We start from the raw sequence: 16839 nt of genomic DNA on the forward strand, positions 1-16839 counted from the left end.
GCTGGGCTGGACCAGGAAGGGCACGGAGGCACCCTTCCTTGTTCTGGGTGAATTTGGGGACAGAATTATACACAGCTGTGACGCCATCTCCCACCATAGTCCTGAGTTCAGGCCTATGGGGTATCTGGTTTTTTGGCAGTCAAGCCAGCCCTGGGCCTCCTTGCCTGCTTGGAGCCCACTCCCAGTGACCATCTGGAAGAAGTTGAAGCCTTCAGAGATTAAGGTGATGCTGGAAGGTAAATGAGTATATCAAAGCATGAGGAGAGGGAAATTGCCTTTAATAAGCGTGGATGTCCCCCAAAGCTAAGGTGTGGGTAGGAGCTGGGCACCCAGAGGCAGAAGACACCGGCCAAGCCCTCTACCCCCAGGTACATGTTGACTTCCTAGTGATGAGAAGTGGACATTTCATCAGGGCTTTGAATTAGGTCACGCCTGAATGCTGGGGGAGAAGGGCTGCCTCCGCAGAGCCCCCAGGGCCCTAGGGATTTGTGGTGTAGAACTCAGAGGAAGGCTGCATGTGGACAAATAGTCCTGAAGGCCCATATCCAGCTTCTGCTTGCTGCCAGGAAGAGAAGAAGGTCACTTGGGCTTCTCCCTTCTGGGTTCTTGAGACCAGGCTCTTTATATTTACTGCACCCACTGCTCTACACTCGCTGGACCACAGCACCCCCTGCTCTGAGAACTTCTATGGCACCCTTGGTCTGCTCCATCAGCACCACACTTTCTTCCTGGCATTCAAATTCTGTCCAGGTGGCTCCAGCCTTATGACTACCTTTGCACTCCTATGTAACATAAGCCTGTCATCATTTCCACCCTCATACCTTTGCTGTTCTGCGCACCTGCAGGCCATCTCCTCTCCCACTCTGCTTTTAAAACGCAGCATATTTCACTCCTCCTCCAGGACCATCACAGCCCACACTGATTCCTTTTGTCTTGAAATACCACCGACAAGGACTGCCCCATTTCTGAGCTCCTTAGCACATCTTGCATCTCTAAATGTCTTACTCGTTTACAAACATTCATCAAGCAGAAACTGTGACATGCCCACAAACTTTTAAATTCTCTTTGCCCAGTTTCACAAACATTTTGCTCTAGCAGTACTGAACTTGCTACTTTTTCTCCAAAATATATATATATATATATAATATATATATATTTTTTTCATGCTTCCACATCTTTTCTCATGATGTTTCCTCTACATCAATGCTTTTACTTATCTTGTTGGGCTTGAAACACTCCTAGTTGCCTTGATGATCCATATCAAATATCCCTTCCAGGTGATTCCCTGATCTACCCAAGCTAGTTCTAGTGCTTTTTCCAGCACTTTTTAGGTCCCTGAGCTTCCTACTGTCATGGCACTGACCACAAAGGATGTGACTGTTAGTTACTTGTCAGTTTATCACATTAGAGAGTGAATTCTGTGAGGAGAGGACTCAGATGGGACCAGCAGCTGAGCAGGTAGTCAGCATCTCTATGGAAAAAATGGGCCCTAACTTGGGCACTGCTCCTTGCCAGCTGGTGGGCCATGTGGCTCTCCCCACTGGAACTTTAGTATCCCCTCTCTCAAACTGAATCTCTATGGTCCAGACCCAAGAGATGCCAGGTAGGTGTGGGAAGTCCTGCACATGGGAACGCCCACCTGAAGTGTACATAGCAGAAGAAGCCTACAGTCTGGATGAGGAGGAAGAACAGGAAGATGCCAGGCTGCAAGCATGAGGAAACCCTTGGGGACCTGCCAGGTGAGCGAGGGTCCTTGGCTGCTGCTCTCTGAAAAGAGATGTTCTAAGATCTTAGATCAGCTTCTTACTCAGAAGGAGGGAGGGGACCTAGAATCTGGACCACTGTGGGGCTTTGTTTCCCTCTCTCAGTGTTGGGGTACCTTGGCTTTCATCCAGGGAACTTGGAGAGGGGGCAGGGTACAAAGCTGCCTCCCCACCCCAGCTTCTATGTCCCTATTTGTGGGAACAGCCAGGAGGGCCTGGGGCCTGGGATTTTCAGGGTGCTAAAGGCTCTAGAGATAAGTGAGAGAGAGAAATACAGAGCAAAAGACAGGGTGATGGAGAGGGCAAGGAAAAGAGCAAGATGGAGTAGGGCACAGGGAAGAGCAGACTTCACCACTAAGCTCTGAATGATCTTGGGCACAGACCATTCCCATTTATCTTCTGGTCATTGTGGGAGTTGGACCAAGTGATCTCCAGGGCCCTTCTGGTACTGACAGTCTGTGAAACTCTCCAGAGAGCAGAGAAGGCAGAGAGAAGATGCGATCCGTGTGCCTGCATGCCCGTGTGCATGCACACACAGACACGATGGACACAGGTGTGCCTGACAGGAGTCCCGGGGGGAAGGGCAAAGGCAGGAGGGGCCTGGGGCTGTGGATGTGCTAGAAGAAGGGGGCTGAGCCCCGTGGTCCTTGCTGCTGTCCCCCTCACCGCTGGGCCCCGCAGGTCCTTCTGCAGGAGGCTCAGGATCTGGGCCAGCTCTGAGAAATGATGCTTGGTACCCACGGGCAGGTAGAAGACCTGGGCTCTTGAGGCCATGTGAGCAGCTGCATCCCTGGTACAGAGTGGAGACCAAGGGAGAGACCCATTATCCATTCTGATTGTACCCAAAGTACCTAATTATGGATTTCCCATAATCCTCAAAGGCAGCACCTGGGTGAGGAAGAGGCACCACCCATAAGGCCCCTTTTGGGGACTGGTGGTCTTCCCCCCCCCCCCCCCCCCCAGAGCTTCTCCTTGAGACACTTTAGCTCAGAGAAGCATCTCCCTTAAGCTGTCCGTCCCAACCCCAGGCTCCCTGGGCTCTGCCTTTGGTCCCCGGCCCCCAGGGATTTAAATCCTCTTCCTCCTCATGTTCCCAGCCCCGGGGTATCTAGATATAGGGAGGAGGGCTGGGGTTGGGGTGCAGCCACAGCATACAGGCTGAAGCCCCTCTCCTCCCATGGCATTAAGGTGACCCCCTGCCCCTAGGGCTCCATGGGTAACTCCAGAGGCCTGGGCCTAGAGTGGGATGCTAAGGGGCCAGAGGTGGGTAAAATGAAGTCAGGGGCTGCCCATCCCCCAGCTTGGCCTGCTTTTGGTTGTGTTCCCTCTAAGAACCCCCTCAAAATGTCCCCTCCTTCTGGAAGCTATCACTGAAGGAAGGCTCAATTTTACTAACCCTCCCTGGGGTGAGACTGTCTCAGGGAGTTGTGTTTAAACCAGGAGTTTCAAAACTTTAGACTTGATTCAGTTGAATTCAGCTCAGTTCAACAAACCTAACTCTGCCCCTAGCCCCTCCCTGTTTCCAGGCTTTGTGCTTGCTGCTCAGGAGATGATGAAAGTATTAAAGGCCTAATGGGGGGTCTTCAGGCAGAGAAGCAAGTTGGTGGGTGGGGACTCCTCTTCCCTCTCCCCCAGGATCCTCCTCTCCTGGTGCCCTTACCTCATCTCTTGCAGGTCTTGCAGCAGAGTCTGCTGTCCACGGAGTAGCGCACTGACCTTGGCTGAGTCCTGCAGGAGTACCAGCCTCTTCTTTAGGGCCCAGGGCACAGCCCCTCTTCTCAGAGTTCACCTTCCCCGGGGATTTGCAGCCTTCTTCCTTCTAGAGGCCTCACTCCTTTACCTGGGCCCTCATTTTGGATATGCTAGGTTTATCTGACCCTTTGCATCTGGGCTTCTGATTTTCCCCTCCTCCCAAACCCTTCTCCCTGAGAAGTTCCCTTTCCCCCTCCCTCCCCATCCCCACCCGACCTGGTCCCAGCCAGTCAACTCCCAGTGCTTGGGGTGCCTTCTTGCCCAGTGACTTGGAGAGGTAGCCACCTCTCTCAGGGGTGGGTGGAGCCTGGAAGGGGGAGTCCCGGGCCTGGCAGTAGGATCAGGGAGATGTGGCCTTGGAGGACCTGGTCCCTCCCCTCTGCCCTATTCCATCAGCCCAGGCTCCGCTGCTCTGTCCTGAGGACACGATTCAAACCTCAAGCTGCCAGAGCCCAGCAAAGCTCACAGGAGCCGCTGGCCCCTTCTGCCCGGCATCTAACATCTTGACTGAGCTCAGCTCTCTGGCCCCAGGCTGGGTCTGCCATGGGACGTGACTCCCCGGGGGAGAAGCCAGGATGGCAGTGGAGGGGAAACGAGGATTCTGGTGCATCTGAGCATTAAGCAAGCGTATGTGAATCAGATCACATGTGGAGCTACATGCAAATAAGCACCCGGTCTATTTTTGTCACTTGTCTAGAGATCCGCGTCTAAATACCTGGCAACTCCTTTCCCCAGCCCCAGCCATGGGCTCTGTGGGCCTTTGCTTGTGCCAAGCCCCCCCAACCCCCACCTTGCTCCCCCACCTGGCAGATCCACGTCACCCTGCCACCTGTAGCATTTCACCCCTGCCCTCCTTTCCCTCCAGGGCTTCCCAGGTGGCGCTAGTGGTAAAGAACACGCCTGCTAATGCAAAAGACATAAGAGATGCGAGTTCGATCCCTGGGGTGGGAAGATCTAGAGAAGGGCATGGCAACCCACTCCAGTATTCTTGCCCCATGGACAGAGGAGCCTGGTGGGATACAGTCCATGGGTCACAAAGAGTTGGACACGAGTGAAGCAACTAGGCATGCGTGCACGCACTCTTATCTCTCTAGACCCTGGGGGAGACGAGTTCCCGGGTAGAGTGCTTGCCCCTCTTTCTGGACAGAGAGAGCTGACTGGTGCCATCAGATCAGCCTATGGAGCTTGGCTTCTCCGGGCCTGCAGGCAGACCCTTGGGTGCTCGAAGGGCCACTCACCCATCCTCCCTCAGGCCTGATCCGGCCTGGGGACCCCAGCTGCTGCTTCCATTGCTGCTCAGCCTGTGCCAAGTGCTTGGAGAGACCCTGGAGGGTCTGCAGGATCTGCCTGTGTCTGTGCAGTGTCTCCTCCAGGCCGAAGCTTTGTTCCCCTGGGGATCGGGGCAGAGCGGGGACAGGCAGGCTGCTGGGGTGGGCCACAGATCCTGTCTTTTGAAGCCGCCTTGGAGGGGCAGAAACGTGTGGCTTCTGCCTCCAAGACTCTCCCCTGGAAAGATGTGTCTGGGTGGTGGGGCAGAGCCTGCTTAGATACGGCCTCCTCAGGCGCCCCGCTTCCCGCTGGTTAAAGGGCTCTTGGTTTGAAGGGAAGAGGATACCATGACCCTCAATCAAGTCCCTGGCCCACCTGCCTGTTCCCTGGGTCCCTACCCTCTTCCTGGACTCCATAGTTCAGCTTTGGAGTCATGTCTTCCTTGGTGCCCAGGCCCAGCCTTGCCCGCAGCCCTTCCAGCTGCTTCTCCAGGCGGAGCTGCTCTGTCTCCAGGAAGGGCTGTGAGGGAGGCTGGAGAAAGAAGACACAAACTTAGGCCCCAAATCCAGAGGCAGGTCAGAGGACTCTTCCCACAGGGCCTCCCTCAAGCCCTGACCCCTTCCTGACCAAACAGGCACCCTGGCATAGACCCAGTCCTCCCAGCCCTGCTGTACCTCCACCACACTCACACACACACTCACACACACACACACACACTCACTCACACACACACTCACACACTCACTCACACATACACACCTAGTTCTCCCTCAGCTCAGCCACCAGGCCCAGTCCTCCCAGCCCTGCTGTACCTCCGCCACACTCACACACACTCACACACACACACACACACACACACACACACACACACACTCACACACACACTCACACACTCACTCACACATACACACCTAGTTCTCCCTCAGCTCAGCCACCAGGCCCAGTCCTCCCAGCCCTGCTGTACCTCCGCCACACTCACACACACACACACACATACACACTCACACACACACACACACACATACCTAGTTCTCCCTCAGCTCAGCCATCAGGCCCAATCCTCCCAGCCCTGCTGTACCTCCGCCACACTCACACACACTCACACACACACACCTAGTTCTCCCTCAGCTCAGCCACCAGACCCAGTCCTCCCAGCCCTGCTGTACTGCCGATCTTTACACCCATCTCTCCCACTGTGGCCCAGACCCCAGCAGCTCCCTCAGGCCTTTGTCTATGCCACTCCCCCTGTTCCTTCAAGCTCATCTTTGCCATGCCATCTTCCTGCTCCCCTGGCGGGTTAGGACCCCTCAGTGCTCCCACAGCTCCTTGAGGACAGGGCCTGGCTCTGGATCACCTCTGGCCCCCAGCACTTCCCAGCACAAGGCTTGGCCTGAGTAGAGCTCCGCAAGCAGACAGAGATAAGGGTTGGAATGACAGGTCTGACAGCCGACGTGAGCAGAGCAGCCGGGGAGGGGAGGGATCCCTGAGCTGCTTCTCCCCCAGCCCTCCCCCCCAGGGAAGGCCCAGGTTCGGCATTACCTCTGGACCCGGCTCACGCAGACTGAAGGTCAGGAAGGACAGGATGTCATGGTCATCTAGAAAGCAGGGTAGCGAAGGGAAGGGAACTCACTCCCTCAGCCCTCACCCCGGGCCTCCATTATGTTCCGGGCAGGCAAGAGATCTGGGTGACTTTGAGCAGCTCTGATCCTCATCTTTCCTCTCTTCATAGGAAAGGTGTGAGGATCAGATAATCAGATGGGTGGGCTGTGAGGATTGACTCCAACAGGGAAGTAGAGGGGGACCTCCAGTGAATGGGAAAACTGGACGGTCCTGACCTAGAGTCATGACCACAGGCCAAGCAATACCCTCAGGCCCAGAGCCTGACTGCTACTGGCAGAAGAACCACACAGGGGCTGCCTCCTCCTCCTCGTGACTCTGACCACGTCACTCTCCTCCTTAGAAACCTGCCATGGCTCCTAGAGTCTAAAGACTGTGCCTAGAGTCTAAAGACCGAAGTCCTGGCATTCCAGGACGCCGCCTCTGCTTGCACCCTACTCTCCGGCTGCACAGGCTCTCCATTACACCACATCCTTTTGCTCCATTTCCTAGATGTCCCTCATGGCTGACCCTCTTCCTCTTGCCCCACAGATCCCAGCTAGGGACCCTTGTGGAGCCAACACTGAAATGGAAGTGACTTGTGTTTTATGCCATTTGAGACTTTCATCAACTCTGCTAGGCAGACACGACCTTCCCCGGATGGTAACAGAGGCCCAGAGAGGGTTTGTGGCTTTGCTGGGTCCCACAGTGAGGAACTGGCTGGCTCCACCCTAGTGCTTCTTAGAAGCGGTGTTCAGTGGGCGCCGCTCCTCTGCCCAGAAGGCCCTCACCTGCCAGGATGCTCGTGGCCGCCGAGACCCCAAAGAAACCTCCAGGGGCCAAAAGCAGGGGCCCCGCATCGACACAGACCTCATCTGGGTCGCTGGGAGTGAGGCCGCTGTTCAAAGTCACCTGAGGGACACAAAGGCCATGAGTCCCTCACAGGGGGAGCCCACTTCTCTCCCCCAACCCCAGCAAGGACAGTGTCCCCACCTGACTCACTGGCTCCCTGACCCGGAGGGCGGGCGGGCAGCTTGGAATCAGAGTGACGTGGAGGGGCTCGCACACCTGGGCTCGTGTCAGCTCTCCCAGGCATGTGCTGGGGGCAAGTTAGGAGTCTGTGTAGAGAGCAGGGATCCCTATGGGTGTTGCCTGCGTGTGCCAGGGACCGTGCGTGCTGTCACAGGTGTGTCTGTGGGATCATGGGAATCCACAGAGCTCTGAGCCCTGTATCCTGCACTCCCTGCCCAGTGGACCCACAAAGGCAGGAGGGACGACTCACACGCAGCCTCTGCCCCCAGTAGGTGATCCGTGCTCTGAAGGGGTACGGCCGGTTCCGGAAGTCCTGGCGGCAGGAGCCCAGCACCAGGCTGCCTCCATCCCTGCGGGGACTTGGAATCCAGCCAGGCCACACGGGACCCAAGGCCTAACCAGTAGGGGTGTTCCCAGAGGCCGTGCGCCCAGGCCTGCAGTGCCACCCGCCCCCACTGCTCCTGGTCTAGCTCCAGCCTCCGTTGCTGTATTCTGCTCTCGCAGCAGAAGAGAGAGGAGCGGGAAAGCAAGCCTTGCCTGGCAGAATGCTGGGACTTGGAATCCACAGACGAGGCTGAGGCCCGCCCTGGGATGCTTCCCTAGGGCTCAGCCTGGACCAACAGTGGGATTTCTGCCCACAATCCCCCAGGCCCACCACCGCCTCCTCGGTCTCCCACTGGCTTCCCTCTGGGCACGGCTTCTCTTTCCTCTCCTTTCTGCCTTGCTTGGCCCATAGCAGGACAGACAGCACGAGGCCCATCCTAGCAGCCAAGGACAATGTGACCAGCCGGCCTCCCCACGGGGGTGAAGCAGCTGGTCCAGAGAGTTAGGAGTGCTGAGACATCCCGAGTGTGTCTGGGCTCATGGACACCCAGAAGCTCTCACGGCAGCGAGTCGGTCACCACCGCCTGCGGCCGAGAGGGGGCAGCACAGAGCAGGGGAGGAGTCGGCTCCAGGTCCCCGGCGTGTGTTTGCCCTCTGAGTCCCTGTGACCTTGGGCAACTTGCCTCACCTTTCCAAACCCGAGTTCCCCCATCTTCTAAATGAGGATAATAATTGAAACTACCTCATAACATTGTTACGAGGGTTAACCAAGCCATGAGCGTGAAGCGCTTGGCGCAGTGCCTGGTGTACAGTAAGCTCAGGTCGTAAATGTTAGCAATTATTCTAATTGTTATGAGCTAAGAGGGATGTTTGCTAAGAGACACTGATAAACTGGCCCAGCTACTGAGGAGGCATCCTGGCTGCGGAGGGATGGGCAGCCACGTCATTGGAGAGAAAGGGACGGGGCTGGCAGGCACGCAGGCAGCCGGTGCAGGAAAGGGCGTGGACCCTGCACCGGCAAGTCTGGCCTCAGAGCTCAGTTCCGGGCACAGCTGTGTGACCTGGGGCAAATCACTTCTCCACTCTGGGCTCAACATCTTCACCTGTAATTGGAGCCTAATAATCCCCACTTCTCAAGAGTGTCAAGGTGAGATGATGGGAGTGAAAACGCTGAGCACAAGGCCTCACCCTGCGTCATTTCACTACCCCCGCTGCCCTGGGGCTGTTGGCTTCAGTGAATTGAGGACTCTGAGGAGTAATTCCCAAGAAGAGTAAGCAAACCCTGGTCCCAGGCCCTGGAGGAGGCATAGCTGGGACCTAGTGAGAGGGGGGCCCTGGGCAGTGTCATCAGCTCAGATGAGAGGACAGCAAGGAGACCACTGCCCTGGGAGGGGGGTTCTCCGTCAGAGGCCAGGGCAGGGCACAGTGGGCTGTGTGGGTAACCACCGAGCTCCTCGTAGCCCAGGAATGAGGTAGGGGTCAACCCAGGCGGGCCCTTACCCAAGCGGCTCGTAGGGGGTGTGCCCATCTCTGGCCAGCACATGGATGGCAGGGCTGTTCTGCGTGGGAAGTGACAAGCAGCCTGAGACCCGGGCACAGGACAGAGGGTGAGGCTGTGGGCGGGACGACGGGCAGGAGACCACCACTCACCTGGGGATCTTGGGCTGAGGAGTCGAAGAGGATCCCAATGCCGTCCCCCAAGTCCGGCGCCCCCAGGACAGGGCCCACCTGGCCCCTGCCCTGGGTGTACCACACGGCCTGCGGGTCCACAGCTGCTCAGCTCAGGGGTCCCTGCAGGACGCTGGGACCCCGGGCTCACCACCAGCTCCTCTGACCCATCCCCTCGGCTGGACTTTCACGGGGACCACTTACCATGCCCTGGGCTCCCCGGCGCCCCGGCCCGGTCACCCTCATCTGTATCTCCACCTCCCAGGCAGGGAAGAGGATGGGGGTTGTACTCCACACGGCGCCACTCCGGTTCCGCATGGATGGGGCCAGCCGTACCTCCTCCAGGCCCGGGATGGCATCTGCAGGCCAGGGCAGCTCAGGGCCTGGGCCCCACCAGCCCCTGTTCCCCCATCACTCTCTCTCTCTGGTCTAGGCTGGGCTCCAGAAGGAGGAAGGAAGGAACATCACAGCCAACAGTAATAAGCTGGCTGGTCAGACAGTGGAATCCATTGAAGAAGTGGGGATTGGGTCTTTGCCAGGGGGAGGGAGGGTCAGCGAAGTCTCCAGAGACATATGGAGCTCTTTACCTGCATTCTCACATAAGCCTCACTGCAAGTCTGTGCAGTTTGCTTTTATAGGGCCCCGTTTTATCTTTTAATTATTTATTATACTATTTTTGGCCACTTGGCATGGGGGAATCTTAGTTCCTCAACCAGGGATTGAACCCATGACCCCAGCAGTGGAAGATTAGAGTCTTAACCACTGGACCACCAGGGAAGTCCCAAGACCCCATTTTATAGATGAGGAAGCTGAGGCTCAGAAAAATTAAGGAACTACGTGAATGGGAACCCAGTTCCCTCTGACTCCAAAGTACAAGCCATTTCCACCATGAGAGAGATTTGTGTCCAAAGGGAATGGCAACCCACTCCAGTATTCTTGCCTGGAGAATCCCATGGAGAGAAGAGCCTGGAGGGCCACAGTGCACGGGGTTTCAAAGAGTTGGACATGACTGAGCAAGTGAGCATGGGAGCATTGTGTTTCTCAGAGAAGGAAAGAGGGGCCTATGAGGGAAAAGACAGGCCGGAGACCACGAACGCAGGGGCGCACCCTGAGAGAAGAACCAGACAGAGGGCCAGTACTCCAAGCTGTGGACACATGGGTATGTCCAGACACAGGCGGGCCTTCCTGGTGGGGGCACCTAGGGGGCATCTCAAGGTGGGGAAAGCATGAAAGCAGAGGTGGGAACTGGCCGTGAGGGACGGAGTGAGTGTGAGAATTACCACTGATGTGGGTGGGATGGGGGGAGAGGGAAGGAAGGAGCGAGAAACTGAGGCAGGTTTGGCAGGAAGTGGAGAAGGGAGACCGGAGGCCCTGCCCCAGCTGCCTCCACTCCCCTGCGGCCTGCCAGCCTGGAACCTGGCCCAGGGCCCAGCCCCTGCCAGCTTGTCCTGGAGACTGCTGATCTAGCCTGTTTGCTCAGCAGAGGCCAGAGCTGGGGGCAGGGAGGCTCAGAGGCTGCAAGGCCAGGGGGGCTGAGCCCCTGGGAGCCACCACCAGCTCTGAACTAGCATGCAGGAGGCGGAGGTGGCCCATGTCTGCCACACTTCTGCACTGGGCCTCCGGTGGATTGTTCAGGGGACCTCACTGCAGACTGCAGGCTCCTCGAAACTGACTCAGCCCTGTGTCTCTGGGTGGGGCACAGAGGACATGGGGGTGAGTCGGATAAAAGGATGAATGAGTGAATGGACACTGAGCATATCTCTGAGTGACCTTGAAGAATGTGCCTCTGCTCCCCCATATGTCCTGGAACACCCCAGACTTGGCGTGGCCCGGAACAATGACTGTGGTCCGGGCCCTACCACCCTGGGCCTGAGGCTCTGTGCTATGGGGGACAGCCTCCTCCTTTGTTAACCTCCTGGGTCTTTGTGAGGGAGAACTGGGCCCAAAAACCCTGCTAAGAGGGCCTGTCTTCTTAAAGGGATATTTGCTCTGGTCTCAGGAATTATGCTGTTTTTCAGAAATTACACCTCATAGACACAGAAATACACAATGGATCTGCTTTCTCTCTTCGGTTTGACTGCTAGGAGGCTCTAAACCAGGTTCATGGCTCAACTCTGAAGAGTGGACAGGCTTCACAGCATATATTTTGGCAGCAAACCATGTTCTTGGACTCATTTCATGCCTCAGTCCTAACACTATGTCTCATTCTTCTGGTTCACTCCTAATTTAAATTCCTCTCAGTTGCATAGGTCCATATAAGTCCTCAAAAATCCTTTTAGAACAAGACCGAGTAGAAGACAGATTCTTTGTAGGTCTGGATTTGGAAGGCCCTGAATACAACGTATGGGCTAACATGCTCTCGTGCTTGCTTCCACCCAACAAACACACAGGACAGGGCTGGGGCCCTCTCTGGTGAAAGAGCTGGCCACGAGGATGCCTCCCTCCAGGCTGCGCCCAGGTCTCCTGGACAGCCACAACCTGACCGTGTAGAGTCAGAGTGTCAGTCTGTGCTGATCCAAGCTGCCTTGCGTCTGTGAGTCCGAGACTCAGCCTATTAGTGTGTGTGTGTGTGTGTGTGTGTGTGTGTGTGTTCACAGGTCCATGAGGCAGGGTGGTGAAGGGTTCTCCAAGGAGAGGTGAGAAGAGGAAAGAGAAGTCCCAGGGCAGAGAAGGGGAGACGCAGAGAGAGGCTGAGGCTGATGGGTAGCGGTGGGGCTGTGGTGGTGGAGTAGGAGCCAGGTCGGGGTGGGGGGGTGTGGTCCTGGGGCCCGTGGCACTGTCTGTCCCCTGCCTGGCCCCGTCTTGGGCAGTGGCTGTACCGGCAGGCCCACTCCCCAGCGAGTCACGGCTACCCAGAGCTGGTCAGCCCCTCCAGTGTTCTGAAGAGCCCTGGGCATGGCTAGTCCTCACCCCACATTTTACCTCCGTGATGGCTCCAGAAGGGTATTCCAACCCCAGGCAATGCCAGCCTTGGTCCTTTGAAGCTGAGCTTGTACTCAAATCTTCGCTGAGGCAGATGGCCCCCCTTGGGGCTGTGGGGGTCCAGGAGTCCAAGGAGGAGAAGGCAGAGCAAGGGATCCAGGCCACGGACCACCCTCATTGCGAAGGGATCTAGTATCCGGGCCCCAGGGTGGACTTGCAGCTGGGAGGATAGGGAGGGGCTCCTGGGACAGGGCCACTGGGGGAGGAGCCAGGATGGCCCAGAACCTGGGTTTTTGGCACTGTCCTCTCCCTCCCTCTCCAGCACAGACATCCTGTTCCTTCCAGGCCTGATCTCAGGCCCCGCCCCACCCCTTACCTCCAGCCTGATGAGGCAGCCTGACCTCCTGCCAACCTGAGCTCTGCACCTGCTCCTCGGCTCAGGCCATCCTTCCTCCTTCCTTCTGTCCCAGTGGCTGCAGGACCTCAGCGGGTCACTGGGACGAGCCACCCTCAGCAGCTCTGACTTTCCTCCCTGCCTGGGATGGGCCCCCTCGTCCTGGCTCCTTCCCACGAATGACTGTCCCTGCTGTCTGGCCCTCACCCACCCACCCTATCCTTCCCTGTCCTGCTCTCGCTGCCTTGATTCTCAGCTCTCTCCCATATTCCCAAACACTCATGCCTCCAAGAAACCTGGTTTCCTCAACAAAGAAATTATGTGAAAATAGAAAGGGAGTCTTAAGAGACAGAGCAAATAAATGCAACGCATGGGCCTTGTAAGGGGAAAAATGAGACGGGGAAATTTGAACAATGGATATTTGATTAAGGGATTCTTGTTAGAATTTTTAGGAATAATAATGGTATTGTGGTAGAATTTCTTTTTTAAGTCTTATGTCTTCTGGAGAAATATACTAAAGCTTTATGGATGAATTGATATAACATTAGGATTTGCTTCCCAATCTAGAACCTGGGTGGGAGGAGGGGAACATGGTGGGCATGGCAGAGAATTGGCCTTGAGTTGATAACTGTTAAAGTTGGGTAGTAGGGATGTGAGGGTTCCTTGTATTCTAACCTCTACTTTTATATGTTTGATGATTTCCATAATGAAAAAAGTTTTTGAAAAATAAGAAATCCTGGGACTCCCCTTGGTGGTCCAGTGGTTAAGAATCCACCTAGCAATGCAGGGGGCATGGGTTTGATCTCTGGTCAGAGAACTAAGATCCCACATGCTGCAGAGCAACTAAGCCCACGTGCCACAATTAGAGAAGCGTGCATCTTGCAACGAAAGATTCCACATGGTTCAACGAAGACCTGAAGCAGCCAAATGAATTTAAAAAAAAAAAAAGCTTAAAAAAAATCCTGTATCTCAAATATTTTCATCCAAATAAATTTTGGTTTTCCAGAGTGGCTCCAAGAATTCTGGATAGCTTAAGTTTTACTGTACTTTGTAAACCCCCAGTAGAATTAAGATACTGAAGCTCTACAAGTTAATTAAAACCATGGCTGCAAATGGAAAATTTTAGGACATGCTAAAAGAAGAACTTCATTTCTCTACACTGAGCCCTCAACCACCTCCACTCACTTCTCCCCCTTCCTTTTCGCAGCCGAGCTGTGGAAATGTGGGCTTCCCTCCAGCCCTGCTTCCTTGCCACCTCCTAAGTCCTTCCAGCTCCTGCCCTCCCCACCCCTGCACCCCATGAAAACTGTTCCAGCAAGGCCTGACAATGCCCATTCTCTGTGCCTAGTGGACACTGCTCAACATGGTCTCTGCAACGTGAAATGCTGTAGACACCCCTCCATTCCCCCTGCTCTAAGAAACCCTGCCCCAGGGCTCACCTGCCTCTATGCTGTCCCTGGCCACCCCAGGAATTGCTTCTTGGTCACTCTTGTCCCTCCCTGGCTCCGCCCATCTCTCCAAAGGCTCCACATGCTACCTGGCCAAGCTCGTCTGCACCCACGGTTTCAAGCACCATCTCTGTGCCCACGATCCCCAAATCTCTGCTTTTAGCCGCTTTTCCTGGTCCAAATAAACATTTAACTCTGGAGGGGACCTTTCTGCATGGATGTCACAAAGGCTCCCAGGTGACAAGTCCAAACCAAACTCTTCTCCAACCCCAGCACATACTCCTCCAGGGCTGGGGTGTCATGGGTGGCACCACCCACCTTACCAAGCCAGAGACTAGAGTGTCCCCAGGGCCCTTCCACAGCCCCTTCCTCTCCTCAGCCATCAGCAAGCTCTTCAATTGCTCCTGCCACCCTCAAACTGTTACCTGATGCTTTAATCTCTCCAAGCCTCATGTACCTTATCTATAAAATGGAGATAATAATAGTGTCTCTCTCCAAGAGTTGTTTGGAGGGTTAGATGAGATAATGCATCCATTAGAACAAGGACAGGCAGAACTCAGCTCAGTAAAACACTAGCTGTGTTCATCTTCCTGTCCACCTCCTACCAGGTCCCCCACCCAGGCCTCCATCAGTCACCTCCCGCCTGGCCTGTCAGCCTTCCCACCATCTCCCTGTCCCCATTCACTCTAGCTAGACTGCAGCCAGAATCATCTCTGTAAAATGCAGACCTGGCCAAACTCTGCCCCCAATCCTTCTGTTGATCTTGGTCATGTTTGCATAAAGTTATACTCCTCATGGGGCCTGCAAAGCCAGGTGGGGTCTAGGCCCTGCTTTCTCTTTAGCCTCATTTGCTCCCAAATTGCATCCCTTGGCCCCTTAGCCCTGGCCACACTTAACCCTCCCACCTCACTGCCTTTGTCCAGGCAGAGCCCTTCCTTTGGCAGCATTACCCTCCCTGTGTCCCCAGTGGTCCCCACTGAGAAGCCCCCTCTGTCCTCTGCCTCCCTGGCCTGGGTGGCAGTGGCAACACCCACCAGATTTCTGGGTACTGAACTGAGTTCTGAGCAGGTTCCCCCAGGTCCATGAGAGCACAGTCAAAGGATGAGAGAGAAGAAAGAGGGGAAATTAAAAACTGTGAAGGGAGTGGAGAAGTAATGAAGGGGCTCAGGCCACCGGTAGAATATCTGTCCCCTGTGCCCGCATTCCCACAGGGCCCCATCAGCTGGACCTTGCCCCTTCACTCTCGCTTGTCACAATTCTCCACTATGTCGCCTGCTTGGCCTCTCTTGTGACCCCATGGCCACGGGCATCTTTGGAGGTTTCTGAACCTGAGCTGGCTTCTGGACCAGTTAGTGAGAGCTGATCATCAGAAGGCACCCAGATCGCTACTTTCAGTGAAGTCAGGTTGGGCGCATGAAGTCCACCCTGGTACTGGGGACAGAGTGGACACCAGCGCACTCTCGATCGGAGCCCCTACCCCCGACCTCTGCCCTAGACCTGTTAAGTCGTCTACCAGGGTGCCACTGCACGATACCCTCTCCTCGGAATCTCACCAGGAGGGTCCCTCTCCCATCGCAGACCCACTGCCCCTCACGCTCTGGACTCCAGCTGCCAACCTCACCCTTGGCAAGCTTCCACTTGGAATCACTACCATGCCCTCCCCTCTCTACTGTCCACCTCCCTCTCAGTATGTGGACATGATCCTGAGGTAAATGTCCTTCCCTTCGTCAGTCAGATTTGCTTAAGCCTCTACTGCCTTAAAAATCCTTTCTTCATTACAGCTGGATTCCTCCAGACTGTCTACCTCCCTGCAGTCCTTGCACCTCCTCTAGCCATTGTGATCGTGATCCGGAATTCACCCCCACCAAACTTTTGAGTGTTGCTAAAGTCACCAGTGACCTTGCAGCTAACCCCTACAGCAGACTGTTTCCCTCTCCTGTGTCTTCAGAGAAGCAGCGGACCTGCTGGCTCCTCCCTCTTGGAATGCTGCTACCCACCCCCTTACCCTCTCATTCATCCTTCTGATCTCAGCTTACATGCTGCCTCTTCTGGGAAGCACTCCCCGATCTACACATAAGGTCTGATTCCCATGTTACACGTTTCTTTCATAGCACTTATCAGTTTGTCTATGTGATTGTCTTCCCACCTGTCAACTCCACAGGGTCTGTTTTGCTCACTGCTGAACCCTAGTCCTGCCACACAGCAGGGATCCAAATGTGTGTTGTTGAATGCTTTTAACAAAATGCATCTGGCTGTGTGCAGAGAGAAGAACTGGGGGAGGTGAAGAGGCGGCAGTACGGAGCTGCAGGAGGTGATGGGGCCGGACCACAGTGGGCTGAGGAGCAGACCCGAGGCGTCCTCTACAGTCAGAACAGCCTGGATTTCAGGTCCTGCAGGCTGTGAGGACAGGTCAGAGCCCCAAGGACAAGGGAACACTCCACCAGCTGCCTGTCTCAGGGAATGACGTGAACCCTCAGAGGTCCTGCACTGACCACTGGCCCCGCGGAACCCAGGGCCAGTCTGCCTTCTCCATCTGTGCCCCACGGGGCTGGGCGCACGTGGGGCGGGGTCAGCGATGCCGTCTCAGGGGAGCCGTGAGAACAGCCAGCAGCTCAGAGCCTCCCCATCACGGTCACGTCTCATCGGCACGAGATGGTTATCCTGCCTCCTA

General features: G+C 55.7%; 1 protein-coding gene across 1 annotated transcript; it reads right to left on the reverse strand.

Moving 5' to 3' along the window:
* Positions 1-426: 426 nt before the first annotated feature.
* On the reverse strand, positions 427-12504 carry LMAN1L (lectin, mannose binding 1 like). The gene is made up of 14 exons (XM_065906057.1): positions 12327-12504; positions 9609-9763; positions 9387-9494; positions 9237-9295; positions 7663-7762; positions 7172-7292; positions 6324-6379; positions 5183-5315; positions 4754-4905; positions 3769-3843; positions 3424-3491; positions 2430-2553; positions 1636-1767; positions 427-552 (listed from the first exon to the last, which is right to left on the reverse strand). The coding sequence occupies exons 1-14, from the start codon at positions 12502-12504 to the stop codon at positions 427-429; spliced, it is 1587 nt and encodes a 528-aa protein (XP_065762129.1).
* Between the last annotated feature and the right edge of the window lie 4335 nt (positions 12505-16839).

Source organism: Muntiacus reevesi, chromosome 15, assembly GCF_963930625.1.
Source record: "Muntiacus reevesi chromosome 15, mMunRee1.1, whole genome shotgun sequence".
NCBI classification, from domain to species: domain Eukaryota; kingdom Metazoa; phylum Chordata; class Mammalia; order Artiodactyla; family Cervidae; genus Muntiacus; species Muntiacus reevesi.

Coding starts and splice junctions, on each gene's coding strand:
- LMAN1L (XM_065906057.1), bottom strand. CDS start 12,504: ATGAGGGTGGTCCGTGGCCTGGATCCCTTGCTCTGCCTTCTCCTCCTT. Junction 9,495..9,608: donor GCCGGGGAGCCCAGGGCATG/GTAAGTGGTCCC, acceptor GTGGACCCGCAG/GCCGTGTGGTACACCCAGGG. Junction 3,492..3,768: donor CCAAGTCACTGGGCAAGAAG/GCACCCCAAGCA, acceptor GTACTCCTGCAG/GACTCAGCCAAGGTCAGTGC.